The sequence below is a fragment of the Anneissia japonica genome, unplaced genomic scaffold, assembly GCF_011630105.1.
Source record: "Anneissia japonica isolate Jap-2015-1 unplaced genomic scaffold, ASM1163010v1 scaffold2030_len652032_cov178, whole genome shotgun sequence".
In the NCBI taxonomy this organism is placed as follows: domain Eukaryota; kingdom Metazoa; phylum Echinodermata; class Crinoidea; order Comatulida; family Comatulidae; genus Anneissia; species Anneissia japonica.
Window position 1 is genome coordinate 133271 of NW_022705472.1, and position 15175 is coordinate 148445.

At 35.9% G+C, this 15175-nt stretch overlaps 2 protein-coding genes across 2 annotated transcripts in view; both read left to right on the forward strand.

Annotated features, from left to right (window-relative positions):
* Positions 1-5175, forward strand: part of LOC117105509 (fibropellin-1-like) — a 16666-nt gene extending 11491 nt beyond the window's left edge. Inside the window, exons 11-17 of the mRNA XM_033246672.1 lie at positions 2-19; positions 178-727; positions 919-1079; positions 1189-1351; positions 1723-1891; positions 2536-2633; positions 3773-5175. Coding sequence (XP_033102563.1) covers positions 2-19; positions 178-727; positions 919-1079; positions 1189-1351; positions 1723-1891; positions 2536-2633; positions 3773-3893 — 1280 coding nt within the window. The 3' untranslated portion in view covers positions 3894-5175. The remainder of the gene's footprint in view (position 1; positions 20-177; positions 728-918; positions 1080-1188; positions 1352-1722; positions 1892-2535; positions 2634-3772) is intronic.
* A 2086-nt stretch (positions 5176-7261) lies between these two features.
* LOC117105539 overlaps positions 7262-15175 on the forward strand; it is a 108836-nt gene continuing 100922 nt past the window's right edge. Inside the window, exons 1-3 of the mRNA XM_033246705.1 lie at positions 7262-7753; positions 13987-14215; positions 14670-14743. Of these exons, the coding sequence (XP_033102596.1) occupies positions 7522-7753; positions 13987-14215; positions 14670-14743 (535 nt within the window). The 5' untranslated portion in view covers positions 7262-7521. The remainder of the gene's footprint in view (positions 7754-13986; positions 14216-14669; positions 14744-15175) is intronic.

Below are 15175 nucleotides of genomic sequence, written 5' to 3' on the forward strand. Positions count from 1 at the left end.
TGTTTACATGGATTTACAGGTAAGATCACGTTATTTTATGCATTAACTGTGTTAATGTTCAGGCACCAACCTTTTAATGAATACACACAAAGCAGCTTAGCTCAGTTGGGTAAACCGGTAGTAGTCACTTGACATCTGGTGAAATAGTAATAATTTAAATGCTTAATCAATGTGCAGGAAAGTATTGTGAGAAGGATGTGAACGAGTGTCTAGATGGTGCGTGTTTACATGGAGGAACCTGCCGTGACCACATTGCCGGGTTTTCGTGCGAGTGTATCCCTGGATACACTGGTGAATTCTGTGAGGTTGTTCTTGACACATGCGACAAGGTAGAGTGTAATAATGGAGAGTGCATTGAGGAGACTGACGGCTTCGCCTGCCAATGTCTGCCCGGCTACGAAGGAATCAACTGTGACAACAACATCGATGAATGTGCATCATCACCTTGCCTAAACGGTGGGACATGTACGGATGACGTCGATAAATTTAATTGCAAATGCCCAGAAACATTGTCAGGGAGTACATGCGACCAAGACGTTGACGAGTGTACAAAAGGTGATGTCTGTCCTGAAAATGCCATCTGTAGAAATACGTTTGGTGGCTTTGATTGCGCCTGCAAGCCCGGATTCACTGGTGAGAAATGTGAGGACTTTAAGGATCCATGTGATGCGCATGGAATGCCGTGTAATAATGGAGGTACTTGTGTAACAACAGACGAATCTTACAGGTAAATGCTAAATATTTCAAATGTGATGTTCTGTAGTTTGATATCATCTTTTTATATATCAGCATGGTCATCATTCTTAACAAAGAAAAAAGGAGATTATAGCGTTGACTATTAAATAATGAAGTACTTGTGCTTTCTTTTGTGTCATATACTTTCTCTATTTTGAATAAGTTAACTGGGTATGTTTTTAGATGTGAATGCAGTATTGGATTTACAGGGGAAACTTGTAACATCATCATGGATCCATGCAAATCTTCGCCATGTTTGAACGATGGAGATTGTGAGGTAAACGACGAGAAAAGTTACAGGTGCAGGTGTACTAAAGAATATGCAGGTGAACGATGTGAAATAGGTAAGCGGCGACTTTTTATATTAAATATATACTTCGCCGTTATTTTGTGACACATTGACATTATTTTACTGAAATTATTAAGAAATATAATTCTGTTCGTTCTTATTAGTAATTGCTACATCAGCGTTTGTATTCTACATGTCGGGAAGTGTGTCTGATGAAAGTCAGCTTGCAGACGATATCGCCGAACTGTACAGTTTCTCTTCAGGGTCAACTGACGAGGTTGAAGTTGTTGTGTTGTCTGTAGAAGATTATGTTTCGGTCGATACAGGGTATAAGTCAAGCGTCTTTGTGCTGAGAAATCAGAAAAAATAGTTACATTTTCTATGCAGAGATGTGATTTCAAAAGCAACATATACATAGGCCTAACTATACCATGGGTATGGTAAACCAAACACTAATGTGCCTATCCAATCTAAAATAGCATTTTGCAACTGCGCATTAGTTGAATCTCATTCTACAATTTTAAAGAAATTTGTAAAACATGACTACCTACCAACTAAAACAAAAATTATCAGGTATAAACAAAGGATGAAGAAATTCTTTGTAAAAAATAAGTCTAAAAAAATGAACATTAATGAATTTCGGAAATGAGATTTGTCAATTAGTCAATAAACATGGTTCGTTTTTTCTCACGATCTAGAGAACCTGTGAGTAAAGTGGAAGTCATAATAATGGTAAATGGTACTGCACAGACTAACGAAGAAATCATGTCCGTAATTACTGAAACACCCACTGACGTCATCGAGAAGGGTCTAGATGCTGAATTGTTCACTGGCGATGCAGTACCAAAGAATGAGTACGCTGAAAAGGTAAGTGACGTGTACTGCCATTGAGAAAAGGGGCGGTGCTAGCGGTGGGTCCGGGGGAAATGAACTCTTGACCCACCCCCCCTACAATTAACACATCATTTTATTATCTTTTAATTTTTAAAAAAATTTCCCGTCCAATTCAATTTTTCCCCGAGAAATTAATTTTTCCCCGACCGGGTGGGAGTGGGGCTAGGCTTCTCCGGCGGGGGGAAGGCGTGGACCCCCTTGTCGGGAAGATTGGACCCCTCGTCGCAGAATTCCTGGCGCCGCCCCTGGTCAGTTCGAAAACACAAATTACTGAAGTGCTCGTTCCTAAAGACCAATCAAGGCAATTCACATGAACACTTTATGGTGCAATATAAAATTGTAGTTTGATGGCTCTATTTTGATTTTCAGGTTTGCCATAGCAGATTTTACCATTCTTATCACTTTCACACTTCCGCATCCACCCTCTAGTTGGTGATTTGAATAAACTGAGCTGTGGAATACCTTTTCCATCTGTCAAATCAAGAACTACTCTGCTTTGTCAAAATAAGAAAATTTACCTGAGAAAACTCGAAACAGTAATATTGAGATATGAAATCGATTCTTATACACCATCTACTAAACTACAATCTTATATATTCTATTTGTATTCCTTCTAGGGATGGTTTGAAGAAAATTGGATCTGGTTTATGTTCGTAGTTATTGGAGTTCCGTGTGGAGCAGTGGTTTCAGTGCTGTTGTTACGAAATCTAAAACGGTAAATAAGGGCTTTTTTCCCGCAAACATTATACAATAAGAATAGATAGGACATTGATAACAAGTTGAGTACATTGTTTAAATGTTTATACTCATCTAATATCAATGTTTAACAAAATACTGACCAAGCAGTTCTCATTGAAAACGCTTTTTTAAAAGATACCACCATTTTTTCCCGCAAACATTATACAATAAGAATAGATTGGACATTGCTAATTAACAAGTTGAGTACATTGTTTAAATGTTTATACTCATTTAATATCAATGTTTAACAAAATTCTGACCAAGCAGGTCTCATTGAAAACCCTTTTTTAAAAGATACCACCATATTTAAATATGTTCTATCATGCATGTCAATATTACACTTTAATGTATGAATTGCGGTACAATCATGTATAAACGTTAGGAAAAGGTAGGAAATAAACTGTGACCAGGGGTGGATCCAGAATTTGTCAAACGGGGGTCAGGGCACAACAGTTTCTGAATAGGTGAGTAGCACATAACATTGTTTTGCATTGAATTTTTTATAATTTAGCGGTAAAACAGGGGGGGCACGTTCCCCCGTGTCCCCTAACTGGATCCTCCCCTGGTGACTTGCAGCTTTAAATAGGCTGAAATGCGCACATGGGTGGACGAACTCATTCAACAAGTTCCTTCTCCCCCAAGGGTCACATCATGTCCAATCAGCTGCCAAGAGGCGTTCTTTTGTTTGTCCACAACGATAGGGACTGATTGGACCAGTACGACACCGGGGTAACCCCATACTCTTCTCGAAGGATGTACTGGGTTCGTTAAAGTGCACACGAGCCAACTGTGTACACCAGGTTATGCCAACGGTTTGAGTCCTTATCTGAGGAGACTTGTTCCACCACTACAACCATAGGGGAGCGTGCCCAAACCAGCGCCGACATTATTATGCCTGTAGGTTGCGGCGCCCCTGCCTTATCCGCTCTGCCATTCGACTCGCCATTTACCCTATGTTATACCTGGTTATACGGTACATTAAAATTTTAACTCGACCTAGAATCAGACATATATTGGGAGTATGCAACTGACTGTCTCACCAATAGACCTATGTCTTGTTGCATTTAAACTTCTTCAAATAAACATGTAGCTTTGTTGTACATTTCAATATTGTAGATCCATGAAGGTCGGTCCTGTAGAGGAGGAAAATTCGGATGTTCCGTTAAGTGCCTCGAGTAATGAGGAGTTGCCCAAGACCGATGATTCCATACCAAAAGCAGATACGTCAAATGTGTAGGGGAAAATACATCACGATTACCTTGTTGTGAGTAATGCTTATGACATGGAGGAGTTGCCAAAGACGGATGAGATTAATGTATATAAGACAATAAGTCTATAAAATTATCTTGTAGTAATTATGACACTTGGGACTCTTTTCAAGCCTGCGAACACACATAATAAATAACAATCGATCTTTCCGCACTTTGAATAATGGTTGTTACTAAGATCCCCCAGGACGTGTCGTCATGTGTTTGTAGAATGCGCATCATACTGGCCCTTTTCTGATTGGTCAGTATTTTAATTGGAGAAAGGTCTAAGAAACAATATACATTTTGTATATCTTGTGATAACTGTGTTGATTTAAAAAAAAAATACAATAGCCAAAAAAAATTGTATGGAAGACCAGGTTGGAAAAAAAACCAGTAGTAAAATATAAGTTAGTACAATATTTTTTATGTAGTGACGCTGTATTAATTGCCGTGAAGTAGAATTCTTAGGTTTGTTCAGTTCAGGTGGTAGTTTTGCTGTGGAAAAAATCATTGATCAAAGAAATGTTTCTGGGTGGGCACATCTTCGGATGACAGTTTTGTAGTTTTGCCCATCCTCGGCAGCCCCTACCAACTTTATTGTTTTCGTTTTTGTCGGAAGATTTAACTAAATAAAAAATAAATTCTCCGTACCAAACTTAATGTCATAGTCATTTAAGCATGGAGGTATAAAATACCTCCATGATTTAAGCAATTCTATAGTGTGTAATGTCATCACTTAAGAAATGACGTATCTGTGCAGCACAGACACAAAATTTTGTGATTGGATAAAACTTAATTATATTTTCGTCCAACAGTATTTACATAGATGAAAATCAGTTCTGATCACTTATAGAATATATTATAATTGCCATAATTGTCACTCAAATTTGGGTAAAATTTACTACTTTGTACTATAGGATCTTAAATAATCGTCCTTTCTATTCTTCCGAAATATATAATGTTCATATCTCGCCACAACCCTTTAAAACCATCAATTTTAAATAAGCACTTTTTGTAAGATTCATGTTACCACTTCTGACATTTATTTTATAATTTTCAAAATTATATTTGTTGCTTTTGTTTGATTTACTTTATTTTGTTAGTTTAAGTTCTTTGTTTTGTTTTGCATTAAGTTGTGTTTGTGTGTGCCTAGTTTTAAGCTTTCTTTTTGTTTGTAAAAAACTGTTATTTTGGATACACCACTATTGTGTGTGCCACCGATCTTAAGGTATTATTCCTAATAAATTGATTGGTTGATTGATTGATTAACTGAGTGATTGATTGAGTGGAAATACTACAGTCTAACTTACGATCAAACAGGACTAAAGAGATAGGAAGCACACAAAACATTAGTTAGCATTTTATTTCACAAACATAAAATGTGATTTACTTAATTTATCATTATCATGATATCATGATGAGATTGCGTCAAGTAACATCGAAGTTCTTAAACCTGTGGTATCACTACTTAAATAAGTCGAAATAGAAGGCCTATAAGAGCCTATTTTTTTAATAACGGCTATATAAAATTTAATTGATTAACTATAATTTTTTGAAATTAGGAAAAACAGGAATCTATGTATGCAGATTATATTGAACAATAGTAGGCCTATATACGGGTCTTAATAATATACACAAGGAATAAATCGTTTATAGTAGAAATTGTACACTTTTGAGTTTGTAAAAATGTTGGCCTAATAGGTTTACACGCTTCCAATTTTAACAACGGACAGTACATTGTTTTCATAATAAATTTAGCTTTCGTCCATTGTTGTTCTTTCAATTCGCTTTGAAAAGCCCCCCTACTTCGAAAAGTGAGGGGGTGGCTTGTCCACTTGTCCCCCACCGATCGACGTTCATAGGTGTATTATATTGTGAGGTCTAGTGTAGTATAAATGCGCCTTACAATTACAGATGCCCCATATTGATAATAAAACTTAAATGTACGATTTTTTTTTACGAAATTAATTATCTCTTCGTAATCGATGGATTAGATACACAGTTTTCCATTAAACCATATGCTGTGCGCCCTCTACGAGGGGTCTGATTTGAGCTAATAACTTTAACAATGGATTTTAAAATATCTAAATCGCTCACTATGTATATCCATGGAGGTATAAATATACCTCCATGGTATATCTTACTTTAGTCGTTAGCTTTCAATTGAAAGTTGACAGAACATTAGAATATTTTTTTCTGGTTGAATAACAGACCCATAAATAATACTGTTTATTATATACCTAACATTTAATCTAAATTGTGACTGGCAGTCAGTCTTTAGGACCTACTTTTTAAGTGAATGATACAATGTTTTCCTTACTCTTCTTCTGATTACAGGACGCCTGTTGGTTTATGCTACTGACTAGGCAATAGTAATTGTTGATATATTGTACTGTACTGCCATATATAGCTGTTTACATGACTGGGTAATGTAAAGCGTATAGAGGCAGTATGTATAAAAATGGTGCATCATCATCATCATCATCATCATCTATTATTATTATTATTATTATTATTATTATTATTATTATTATTATTATTATTATTATTATTATTATTATTATTACTATTATAAGGTGAGTATATGGAGTTAAATGCTTTAAATTCAGAGCTTTTCATTCTCGCAACGTAGGATTTAAAATGGATATGAAACGGTTTCTAGAAATCCAAAATCTTGTCATCATTGTTTAGAATGTCATTGGAAAACCTCGGACACCCAATATTAAACGTATTGGACAATGCCTTACCCCCAAAAATCCCCCCCGAAAGTCACTGAAAATCTTTTTGTGACGTCACAAAAAGATAAATTTGTACTGCGAGGATAGGGAATGTGGAGGTTATTTGCCAATTGACACAATACAGTGATGGTAATAGCTAATCCGCTTTACATTTTTGTTCCTGGATATGTATTTCATCGTAAATGATTAAAATTTGGCTATATATTTCTCAAATTATTTTTTCAAGTCCATTTTTAATGTTGTTTTTACGACTGTCTTTTAAAAATGTTTTATATATTATTACGATTGAACAACTTCGAAGTACTGTAGGCGGAGGCAAGTAACTTTACGTTGTGAATTCGAAACCCAATATCGAATTGCATGCGTGATATTTTGAACAGCCAATGAATAAAAAAAAATCATATTGTTTAAAAACTATAATAAAAAAAAAGCCTTAAATTTCACTTGAGCTCTCTGGGCAATGATTGCGATTTCTGTACGCATCATCGCACCATGTAAATTCAATGGATTTATTATACATGGATGAAAAGGGTGTGTAGGTTGCTGAATAGGCTACCTATTGTTCCAAAACAGTTTAGTTTTGTAAAGGTTGCTTATTCAATGGGCTAAGCATAACTTGCTAAATTTAGGCGTATTGTACCACAACGTTTGGCATCCGAAGCAGTGGAACATTTACAGCCGTAGAGTAGTCACAATTATTATTTAAACGTCTCGTTGAGTTGCTCACGATTGTTTGATATTGAGCGAACGCAGGTTGTATTGACAGGAATTTCTTCTTTTGCCAACGGTATTGACCGTTCAAGGCGTTAGGCTGCCTCCCATCCTAAAAGCTCTGGGACAGGATTTCTCTCATTTACTGTATCCCGCATAGTAAACAATGCATTGTGTATGTTTCATACTGGTGATAAACACCGTGCTCACTGGTGTCTGGGGATTCGGTAGTGGGGCACCGGAACAAAGCTGTGTAACAATGATGCCTAATCATACACCGCAGATTATGGATTCTACTACTCAGGATACTACACCATTTGCCGCTCAGAATCCTAACACATTTGTCTATGATGTAACAATATCAAACGATGGGTATGTCCCAGGACGACTGTTGTCAGGTAAGTAATTAAAGTAAAGATTGTACCGTACTGTAGGCCTTAACGAACCTCACTGATAGAATTAAAACACACTGAAGATATAGTACCTTGTATGCAGTATATTCCTTGACATGGCCTTGAAGTTAAAAAACACTAATAGTACAGTACTTTCTGGTGCACATTGAAGAACTAAAGAATGTTTACTCACAATTTAGTGTTATCTGTGTCCCTAAGCTCTATACTCTAACCTAAGTCTCTTTTTCAGCATAATGTTTTTTAAGTGATAAGGGAGGGAGATTTTTGTTTTGTTTTGTTTTTAGTCGGAACAGTAGAATATTGCTTTTTTTTTATTAATCAGGGAGGGACTGTTTTTATTGGGCAAATATATTGTAAATATTGTATAAAAACTGGTTTAATTTTATTGTTTTTGAAAGAAAATGTATTTACAGTCACAAAATTGCGTTGTTTTTTAAGCTGTTGATTTTTTTTTGTTTTTTTATTCCAGCATCAATATTTCCCAAATGTTTGACGCGGGTGGGAGTGATAATATAACATTTTTTTCTATGTGCCCTTAACGTATTATGTTGGCCTATATATAGTATGTACAGTATATAATGTATGTAAAAATATGTCATAGACCTATGTGTTAGATATATGTGTTTTATATAATATAAAAATATGTATGCATTATTCCGATAGCGTATTTTATTATAATATACGAAATGATGTTTGCCCTACCTGGCGTGTTATAAGTATTGAATGCTCAGTACTTTCCCAAATGCTTGAGGAGTGATTTGGGTGGGAATCACTTGCGAAATTGTTTTCGCAAGCATTTGGGTACAGGGCATTTTATGGGGTTTCAGAAGCTTATTTAATCTATTTTATAGATAGATTGTCTACTAATGTAGAAAATACATATCATTTCTTTTTCTACCTGACGAATTGTGGTTTTATACTTTGGGGAGGGGGGTGGGGAGGAGGAAAACTGGGGGAATTCCCCCGTGCCCCTCCACAATAGCGACGACACTGGGGAGGACCTGTTTCAGATGGCGTGGTTGGAGTAATGATAGGATCGCACTGGGGGCCCGGAGGTCTTCCCATGACGGACAATGCCCTGAATTGCGTTTTCCTACATTAAATATTCGTAATTGACTTTGGGTGTGGAAGGAAAAGCATTAATAGGCATAGTAGCACGTTATGAGTTTCAAATTAGGTATGGGGGTCTGAATTTCTCACTAAATTGTTTTTAAAAAATGGGTTTTTTTTAATGTCAATGGCTTAAGACAAAATAGTTGATTTGGTGAGTATCTTGAAGATTGTTTTGAAAAATGAACCGTTCCGGAAGACCCACCCTTTAATTAGTGTTTCTAATGTTCCACAACATCACAGCTTAAACGCACGCAATACTTGCGTTTTTGTCACGTGGGACAACACTAATGGGTATGCGTATTCCTAGCCCTGTTCTGATTGGCCAGTAAAGTTTTGATTGACACTCAGAATAGATCAGTTGTGTTTGTCTGAAATAACTTAACACTTTTCAAAAGTATTTCTTTAAATTTGTTTATTCCGGATCAAGTCTATCACAGGGATACGTATCAACAATAAGCTTCGTTGAAATACTTTTGATAGCATTCTTCGGCCTAAAATATTTCAGAAAGGTGCCGCTTCATTCAATGTAGGCTTACGTTTTAAATATATCACATTCTGCACCAAATGTCAAAGGATTAAATGATTATGATGTGTGTTATGTGAACTAAAAATTGTTTATTGGATTGAATTATTCGGTGAAAACATCAAGCATATTCCACGAAAATCTGAAAACCTATTTCCAGTGAGGTCCTTCTGGTCGTGATTTGACAGTACATCTGGAGACAAGCTGCTTCTGAAGAGTGTACGACGTTCTTGAACGTACAAAGAGCCATACTGCACGAAAGGAATGCGATTTTTATACATTTCAGGCGGCTGCTGAAACACAGGAAGAATGGCGGATGAATTGTTTATGTGTACAGTATTTAATAAAAACTAATGTGAACAAAAACTTGATACCATTCATTCTGTATTCGGGTCTTTAAATTCTTATCAAATCGAAAAGCCGATAAATTCGAACATATCTACGGCTTATATATACAAGGATATATATCGATCAAGCAATAAGTTGTTAAAGAAAATATTGATTTTAATTTCATTAACCGCAGGTTAATTACAATTGAGAGACTGGATTGAATTGGAAATTGAATGCCTGGATATGGCTACAAGGTGTTTATTCGCAAGATAAATAGTTTAGTTTAAAAAACACCACATTTATACAAATCTTAATGATAACAGTGTGCATGGTCATATGTTTGAAGAAGAAACGGTCCTGTAGGCCTATTATACGCTGATAATTGATCTTTTGAAAAATACGAATGTCAACGGCCACATGATTAGGCCTACCAAAATCCTGAAACACTCATGTAAATGATTAATGGCCTGACCTGATAACATATTTTACACTATATGTAAATGAAATATGACAATTTAACTTTAATTCTGATATAGGACATACATAATATCAGAACATTAATTGAAATCTTACTTTATACAGTATCTTACACAAACGGTATGTTTTATAAACCAAAAACATATAAATTCTTGATTTTAAATAATTAGGTGAAATGGTGTCCGTGTTTATGGGATAAGCGAATATTCATAGCCCTGTATGTACTGATCTATACTATAATAGCTATTGTAGTAGAGATATCTACTATACAGGAATACTTATTATAGTAGAGATCAGTGCCTCTATGTAAAGATTGGTGATTGGCACTCCTGATATATCCACAATTGTATAGTTACTATTCTACCAGCTCGACCTTCATAATAGTACAAAAATTAAGCCAAGTTGATGCTTATGGGCTCGGCCTCTTTAAAATATTAAGTATAATGAAGTATGATAATTAACTAGTAATGTCGTGAAATTAACATAATTGTCCTATTGATATAGGTCTAACCTGTCAAACACTGTAGCCAACCTTGTCCCAATATTTAGCCTACATACACGCCCACGGTATGGTTATACTGTTTGCATATAGTACACCTAATGTTATGTTGCAAGCCTACGTATCTCAATTGTTATACAGTACTGATGTAATAATATGAAGTCTAGTGTGTTTGTCAACAGCAGTACCATGTAGTGCGATACATAGGGCTAATGTCATCTTCGTAAAGCGTGGGAAATGTATAGCAAACAAGAAATGGACACATTTTAGGCCTCTGCTTATGTTAGGGACAGGAATTATGTGAACAAATACAAAAATATAAAACTAAAATTCTTGATAATTATTGTTAGACTACTTGTGGTCAATAGGTCTATTAAAATTGCTATTAAAAATGTACCCCTAACCTTTGTAAAAAGATGTTTCAATCAATCGAGTCGTACCTTGGTGATTAGAACCGATGTTGCGTTAGACGATGTATTGTGTTACGGCCTTGGCATTAATAAGATATTATACTTGTTTTTATTCAGGGCCATGTATATGTCTTTATTTCAATATACAAGAGTTATCCAAATAGACTTAAGGCTATAGTTATATTGAATGATGTACATAGTGACATTGCGTATTACAGGGATAGGCCGCAACATGGTCACAAACAGCTCCTAATTATTAATACATTTCCTCCATGGGTACAATATATGATGAATTAAAGATGGAAGTTAAATAAAGGTCTGTTCACAATATTAATTTTTATGTGACAAATTAATTGTCAACAAATTCTTGCCAGTGTGTGAACACAGACCTTCAGAACTACCTCCTCAAAAACCTAATCGGTCACGCCCTGATATCGAACAAATTGATTGCCATGTGGTATAAATTCGTAAAAATATGCAAAATATTTCAAATGATGCTGGACCACTAACCAAATTTTCGTTGGCCCGTAACAAGAATCAAGTTGTTATTCATTAAATTGTAAGCGCTCGTACAATAAACCTAATCGATCCGATAAACACTCTATTGGGTTCGTATAAAAAAACGATTCAACTACTTAATCTGCTATAAAATTACGAAGTTGTTTCCTATAGAATTAAATATATAATATCCGTTTTGTTCATCTATGGTTCATCAAAATATTATTTAGTTCATAAATAGGCCTTACAGGCCTGTTTTCCACTAGGCGAATTTATTCGCGCGAATCAAAGCCTCGGTTCGCTTCCTGAGCTCTGATTGGTTGCGCATTTTTTCGCTTCGTAAAAACTCCGATAGAAATGTGAACGCATATGCGTATGAACCGATGCTTTCGATTCGCGCGAATATATTCGCCTAGTGGAAAACCGGCTTAAGGTCCGTAAACCGCCTCAAAACAGCCCATGGCCTTTAGCCAATGAAATCATTTTAGCATGTCACCGGTGGGATTAGTTTTAAGGCAATATTTCCATTTCGAATCCGGCACTTTTGATGCGATTTCAAAACCCTATTGTTATCAGTTCAAGGTATTATTTGTACTATAGTAGCCTGTTTCTCACGAGAGACCTAGTATCCGGATCGGGAGCTAACCGTTAGCACCTGTGTGAGAACGCTCGATCGGTTAGCGCTAACCGTTAGCGGATTTTCTCGTATGAACGCACGGCAGCTGCCGTGTGAGAACATAGCCTGAGGGTGGGAAGAAAAATACGATGTTTATCGGCTGCTTACGAATATACATCACCTAAAAAAAAACACAAACACAATGAGGTTACACTGAATGTGTGTATTCTGATCAAACTTGTTAAAACAAAGAGTATAAGATGGGAGCATACATGAATTATTAATTATTATTATTTTTTATTTATTTATTTATTTTTTTTGCATAATAATGGCATCTCAACTAAAATTTTGACTGTGTCAAGTGTGCCCCTATTATGGATTCGGCATTCCGATAATTTTGCAATCTAGATTAATGTTAAATCTAGGCCTAGGCCTATTATCTAACCTGGAGGAAAATGTCGTGTGAATAGGCCTACGTGTCTGAGCAAGTGATTTGGGGAAAGGACTTGAAGGAGTGAAAGACTTTTTGGAATGATTGATTCGTGTGTAGGCTCGTGTAATGGAAAAACTGGAGTAGTAGCCTATTTTGTAAATAAAGAATGTTTGTGAATATAGGGCGTACATTTTTAACACCATGCCGAGAAACCGTCAACCATAACAGAATGGGAAACCTTTTGGTGCTATGATCACAATCACTGAACCTGGTTTGGTTCAAAGCGTTCCGTGAATTAAAGTCAAATAGCCGGATCAGTTCAGAGTAGAGGGAATTCCTTGCGTTCAATGCAGACGATTCGTATGCTTCATGGGTTAACCACAATAAAGCTCCGTCGTTCCTAGGCCGATTAGCCTAATGGAATTCTTCTTTCAATCAAGTAACCCAGTTCAATAGACACGCTTTTGTGTAGTCCATAATAAATACACAATATTCATCAGCGACTAGGTACCACCGTGACAGGACGTTCTTAGCACCAGTCGCTGTCGAGCTACGAAGAGGATTTGGGTTGAAATGGAGGGAAAGTAGATTTTGATAAACAATCTTGAAATTAAAAATGATATTGTATATTATACAAGGCACGAGATTTCTCTCACATGGTATTCAATTTCAATTTATTAAATAAAACCTCCAAAAAGGAGAACATCAAAAAATACAAATGGATAACATGAACAATCAATCAAAAAGATAAAACAGAGTAAGAAACAGCAATTACACCTCGTACAACAATCGGTCCAAAAGTAGCAATGTAGGTATTAGAATCCCACACAGTACCAATGCTTCGCATAATTGAATTTCAGTGTGATCCAAAAAACGAAAAAGAGCATACAAAAATAATTCCTGATGATGACATCATTCCTAATGAGGACATAATTAATGTCGAAATATTGAATCCGTACACGATGGCGTGCATTTCGATACTTGGAGAATGTATTACACCGTCAGACTTGTTGACCTCTTGGCAAATTGTTGGAGCCACCATTGATCTTTGTTATACGTAATACATTTAAATTAATGCTGTTATGCGCATACAGAAAATTGAGTGTAAACGTATCTGCCTTCAATTATAATTTTATACCCAACCAAATTTCCAGTATCAAATTTAATGAATCTGTTTATAAAGCAGGTGGCCCGTATTCAAGGCTTATAGAAGTTCCACATATCTTCTGCCTTGTGGGAATGAAAATCCTACCTACTACTTTTTCTTTAGATAATACGATGATTAACATTAAAAATCTTCTTTTTTTTTTCAATTTCAGTATTTGTTACTCAAGCTCGATTTAAGGGGGTTATTATTCAAGCTCGTCGTGTTGGTACTACCGAAGCTGTCGGTTCATGGATCGAACAACCGAACGTATTTCGCATATACGCCTGTCCTAGTACTGCAACCTCGGAGAACACGTTGACGCACCAACAAAGGACATATAAGAGAGACGTAATATTGCAATGGAGGGCACCGACCCAAGATGTTGGGACCATTGAATTTGTGTAAGAACGTGTTCTGTATAGTCACATCGATTAGTCTATAATAATATAACTGCTATTACTACGAATATTGATGATAGAGAAATATGACTGCAACAACGATAATGATGCTGATACTGATGTTGATGTTGACGACATCGGCGATAATGATGATGGTGACGACGACAGCGATGATGATAATGGTGATAAATACGACGATGATAACGGTGGTGTTGATAAAGACGACAACGAAGATACCGAGGATGATGATGACGACGACGAAAATAATGATGATGTTTATGATGACTGCGACAACGGTGACGATGTTGCGGATTAGAATGATGATTATGATGACTGAACGATGATGATGATGATTGTTGATGGTGGTGACGACAATGACGTCGATGATGAGAATGAGAATAATACAAGTGTGTCAAAATAGGAGCTGCGACCAATACAAACAAATTTTGTATTTCAGATATACGTTTGTACAACAGCTCAATCACTTCTGGACTGTAATCAGATCTCAACCACTCAATGCACAGCCTGGAAGTAAGCATTATCTTAGAGAAACATTAGGTCTAGATATACATTACACAAAACTATATGAATGAATGAATGAATCAGTCAATTAATCAATCAGGTCTTTGTTGCCTCTTTTTTGCATGTTTTTGTTGCATATTGTCCATCTATTGTCTTTTATTCATGGAAGGTGTCCTGCCATTTCCATCTCATTTATTTAATCTTCTCTATAATGTCTTTAACTCCAGTAATTTTTCTTATTTCGGTGTGTGTCACTTTGTCCCGTAGTGAAAGATTTTTGGGCTGTTATCAATTTCTCTCTTATGTCCTTTGACCTTGTCTCTGCTCCATATTATTATATCTCTCAAAATATAATGATACATTTGAATATATAAACTCAACCGAAATAGAAATTCAGCTGTCTTGTTATTCAAATTTAAATGGGTAAAGCCTGTTAATAAT